The sequence below is a fragment of the Triticum aestivum genome, chromosome 2A (genome assembly GCF_018294505.1).
Source record: "Triticum aestivum cultivar Chinese Spring chromosome 2A, IWGSC CS RefSeq v2.1, whole genome shotgun sequence".
NCBI classification, from domain to species: domain Eukaryota; kingdom Viridiplantae; phylum Streptophyta; class Magnoliopsida; order Poales; family Poaceae; genus Triticum; species Triticum aestivum.
In genome coordinates this window covers 723,391,302-723,395,832 of record NC_057797.1, presented here as the reverse complement: position 1 = coordinate 723,395,832, position 4,531 = coordinate 723,391,302, and the positions used below count along the sequence as shown (strand labels likewise).

The window sequence follows — 4,531 nt, the reverse complement described above, 5'->3', positions numbered from 1 at the left end:
CTCAGTGGACCACTATTGTGAAGACAATCCCCAACCCTGTCAGGGAGAAGAATTGCACAAGAGCAAGAGAGTGCTAGGAAGGACGTCGAGCGTGCCTTTGGTGTTTTGCAATCTCGATGGGATATCGTTCGGTATCCTGCTAGGACTTGGAGCACGAAGAAACTGTGGGAGCTGATGATTGCTTTGTGTGATCATGCACAATACGATTGTAAATGATAAGCACCCGGAACGGCTCTACAATTAAGGGTTTCAGTTTCAGGATGGGAATGTTGTGCCTGAGCATGGAGAAGCGGCAACGTTTGAACAGTTCACCCAATTTCATCATGACATGCGTGATTGAGAAACTGACATGCAACTGCAAAATGATTTGGTTGAGTATATGCGAGCTCATGTTGGCAACCAATAGATGTATCTTTTTTATTCGGCTTGCAAAACTATGTGAGACTATTTTATTTTTATTGGTCTTGTAAAACTATGTTATTTATTTGGTTGAAACTATGTTATTTATTTGATTATGGACTATATGTTGCTTGTGAAATAATGCAAAACGTATGGGTGAAATATTACAAAATTTGTGTCATTTGTTGAAAAAGGGCGGCCAGCCGGCCACACCAGCAAATATGGGTCAGCCTGTTGGGCCCACTGTCGATCCAAATCTCAAACAGGGCGGACGCCAAGCGGGCAGCCGATCCAAACGAACAAAAATCGGACAAAATCGACACCCATTTGTGTCGGCGCGCTGGAGTTGCTCTTACAATGTTGTTTAATATACATGCACGCATATTTTGTAATAAGCAATAATAGCATGAAAGACACCATCTTATAAAAAACACTTTTGCTAAGTCTTCAACTGAGACTTCATTATGTCTCAATCGATGCTATCTTCCTTTGATTTTGTATGGGGATCCGTATAAAAAATTATTATCAGTTTTTTTTCTTCTTACATACTACTCCCTTCGTCCGGACAAAAGTGTACGTTTGGTTTCAAAATTTGTCGACAAAAAAATATACTTCTATCTTCCGAATGCACTTTAAAGTAGAAAAAAATATCCCTCACTCATCACACGGTAATCAAGAGCAATAACAATGTACACGTGGTCTTTTTAATTTTTACATGCAGTTAGCTCATTGAGGATTGGGTAATTAAAGAGGAAAGATGGTCGCTTGTACATTTCCTATTCATTTTTTTACTTCACTTCACAATTTGCAAATTTCTAGATGTACATTCCTCACCAGATGAAGGGAGTATATCACTTACTGAGACTTGGTGGTTAAGTCTCTGTCGATTGAGACCTAGCCACACTTTAAAAAAAAGTTAAAATTGACCTGACGTTATTGTGTCGATGCCGATCCATGGACACTCGTTCGCGATGCAGCATGGCTGGTATCGGTTCAGAGTTTGTGAAAGAAAGACGAGCCGAGCTCCCATCATCTCAGGCGGGGTGTTCGAGGGTTTAAAGCGAAACCAAAATCCGGCATTTCAAAAGCGAAACAGCCTGTGGATAAATTTGGCTGCGTCAAATTTCGCCCTGGCAAGTCACAAGGCATCTCTGCCTATCCTTTTTCGGCGCTACACACACATGCGCACTTCTTCACGGGCGTGGCGTGGCGTGCCAATCAACCGATTCCACAAGCCCCACGGTCCTCCTCTACTCCCCAAACAAGAACAAACATGCGGCGTGCTTTGATGTCATCCATCCATGGGGGGACTATGCACTCACTCGAATGCGGCAGAGCTTCAAAGTTTGTGAACGAAAGGCGAGCCGAGCTCCCATCATCTCAGGCGGCCGTGCAAAGCAAAAAATGAAAGCCCGCTTGGTCCATTCTGACCAAAGCTACCATCATGAGCAGCAAGGTAAAAAGATAGAGGGAGCTCATGAGCAGCAAGGTGAAAAGATAGAGTCATCACAAAAAAAGGGGGTAAAAAGATAGAGGGAGGTCGTGAAACCAGCACAAGCTCATGCGTCCAAACGATTCTCTATTGACCTGTGAGCTCAGTACCGAGTACTCACGCCTTATCCTTTTGGGCCTTTCCTGCAGCCAAGCAGTGGCATCTACGTAGTACGTACTCGCTCAAATGGACCACCAGTTACTGCACTGTCCCTTCTATTTACTGAGCGACCTTTGATTAAAGTGTACCAAGTACTGGATCCAACCTTGATTAGAGGACCACACTGCGTTAGACATGGAACATTGCATAGATGATGAGCGCAGTATCAAGGGCGTAATTTGCGCTCGAAGATGGAAGGGAGAAAAGAGCATCACTTCCACGGACGAATTTATACAGGACACCCCAACATAACAACAAGAACAAGAGAACTGCAAGGCAGAGATAGCAAACACGATCGAAGCTCATCGGAGAGGCTACGGACCTAAATCGAAACTGAAACGAGCAGCTACGACGATCCATCGATGTCATGGATCCATTCTACGGAGTGCTAATAAAAGATTTCCATGGAGGCGGCCGGCGACGACGCGGCGGATCAGCGGCCGGCGCACTCGGGCGGCTGGACGGGGAAGCGGTCGGTGTCGACGCAGTAGTCGTAGACGAGGTGGTGCGCGCGCGCCCACACCAGCTGGTGGCTCTGGTGCACGGACAGCTCCTGCATGTCCTTCTCCTTCCACCAGTAGCGGCCCTCCTTGCCCCAGGAGCTGCCGCTGCAGCGCGCCACCTCGCCGGCGTCCGAGTCGGAGGCGTTGGCGGCCCAGGCGCAGCCCTCCACGCGCACGTCCCGGAAGGTGGCCACGAACGGCGCGTGCGACCAGTCCGTCTTGACCAGCCCGCCGCGCGTGGCCCAGTCGTCCGCGTTCCAGATGGAGCTGTACACGGCCATGGGCTGCGGCGACGGGAACGCGGACGCCGTCTGGGTGGCGGCGGTGGTGGCGTTGTTGGGGTGGCGGTGGTGGCCCTTGGGCTTGGTGGCGGAGGCGTTCTTGTTGTCGTAGACGCGGATGGGGGTGTCGTCGACGAGGAAGACGACCTGGCTGGGGTTCCAGAGCACGGCGTAGGTGTGGAAGTCGGCGGTGGGGTCGAACCAGAGGTCGATGCGCTGCTCCCGGTTGCCCACGCCGTCGATGTACAGGTTGGTCTGCACCAGGTACGGCTCGCCGGTGACGTTGCCCAGGAACTCGAAGTCGAACTCGTTGTGCTTGTCCCCCGCCGACGACAGCTGCAAGTCGATCATACACGCACATCACAAACATTAGTTACTCGAGCTTGAAGATGCATATACTGTCAAGCGCTAAGCATTAGTGGTAAGTGGTAACTCAACGGGGGTAAATCTTTCTTTCAGGGTGATTTTGTTTAAGGTGGTAGCTTTTAAGAAAGTTGTCTGTTGCTGGGCTCGTTCACGTGCTGTGTTCTTTGTAAATTGGTGCTTGGCAGCATCCATGTCCATCCATGTCCATCCTGACCGTGACAGACATGCTAGCACGCATGCCCCCCAGCATCGACCTCCCCACATTTTACTCTGATTAATCCTTATAATGGAATCAACATTGAAAGATGCATATTCTTGTTTCCTAATGCAGAATGAATGCGGCAGTTCACGGGGCTGATGTCACGAGCAGCTCTAAATGGCAATGCCAAGAGGAACAAGGGGGCAAAGCAAGGCCAGCACTCACTCACATAGAAAGCCGTGACGACGCCGGCGGAGTCCCCCGGCACGAGCTTCAGGTCGGCGGTGGCCTTGCCGTACAAGAACTTGTTCTTGGACGCGAATCCCCCGCCTGTCAAAGCCACAGTGCAGAAAAGATTAGTACATTATCACTGATGAACAAATGCGCGCGCCTCTGTGAAGTGAAAGCTTACCGGAGGAGCTGTCGAGGCGGAGCTTGAGGAGGTCATCCTCGTAGAGGACGTGGTCGTTGGCCCAGCTGGGCTGCACCACGTCGTCGAACTTGCTCGCCGCCGCCGCCACGCCGGCGCAGACCACCGCGGCCACGGCGAGGGTCGCCGCGGCGACCAAGGCGCCGTTCTTCCACCACGCCATTGCCATTGGCCGGGGAACTCGCAACGCTAGCTACTGTCCCCCCAGTGCTCCTTCCCCTCGCTGTACTGTACTGAGCTCGCCGTGCGCCGTGTGAACTGTGGTTGATCCGGCTAGGACCTTGCTTCGTGTTATATAGGCGGGGCGAGGTAGTGTGGGAGTGGGCTTGCGGAGGAAGGGTGGCACGTGACACGAGGGCGCCGGGCTGGCCACGTAGGAGGGCGAGGTAGCCGTTGGGTGGTCGGGCCAGGCCCGTAATAATTTTGGCAACTTTTGCGGCATTGGCCACGCCCCTGTCTGTCACGCTGCTGCAAGAGTGCTACCCCGCTGCTCACCCTACTGGCTCCGGCCGAGCCGAGCTGATCCGTACGCATCATTCGGTACGATCCTCGCTGGCCACAGCTGGCTCGCGGGGGCGTACGTGACACGGTAAAGAGCAAAGTGCGAACGGCGGTAGAAAAGAGAGTAAACACGGCGAGGGCGGTACCGTCGAGTACTGCAGCGGCTAAGATCAATGGGTGTCAATGTAGCGTCGGGGCATT

General features: G+C 51.8%; 1 protein-coding gene across 2 annotated transcripts; it reads right to left on the bottom strand.

The window, feature by feature from the left end:
• Positions 1 to 2,244: 2,244 nt before the first annotated feature.
• Positions 2,245 to 4,103, bottom strand: LOC123190586 (xyloglucan endotransglucosylase/hydrolase protein 9). Of its 2 annotated transcripts, none has more exons than XM_044603255.1 (3): positions 3,812 to 4,103; positions 3,625 to 3,729; positions 2,245 to 3,170 (listed from the first exon to the last, which is right to left on the bottom strand). In XM_044603255.1, the coding sequence occupies exons 1-3, from the start codon at positions 3,996 to 3,998 to the stop codon at positions 2,416 to 2,418; spliced, it is 1,047 nt and encodes a 348-aa protein (XP_044459190.1). In that variant the 5' UTR covers positions 3,999 to 4,103; the 3' UTR covers positions 2,245 to 2,415. The 2 variants fall into 2 exon arrangements, with proteins under 2 accessions (XP_044459190.1, XP_044459191.1); XM_044603256.1 differs by having other exon boundaries at positions 3,629 to 3,729; positions 3,812 to 4,102.
• Positions 4,104 to 4,531: the final 428 nt, after the last annotated feature.

What these genes read in the sequence shown, in the direction of transcription:
- LOC123190586 (XM_044603255.1), bottom strand. Translation starts at nt 3,998, where the DNA reads ATGGCAATGGCGTGGTGGAAGAACGGCGCCTTGGTCGCCGCGGCGACC. An exon ending in CCGCCTCGACAGCTCCTCCG is followed by an intron (nt 3,730 to 3,811) that starts GTAAGCTTTCAC and finishes TGGCTTTGACAG; the next exon opens with GCGGGGGATTCGCGTCCAAG. An exon ending in CGTCACGGCTTTCTATGTGA is followed by an intron (nt 3,171 to 3,624) that starts GTGAGTGCTGGC and finishes ATCGACTTGCAG; the next exon opens with CTGTCGTCGGCGGGGGACAA.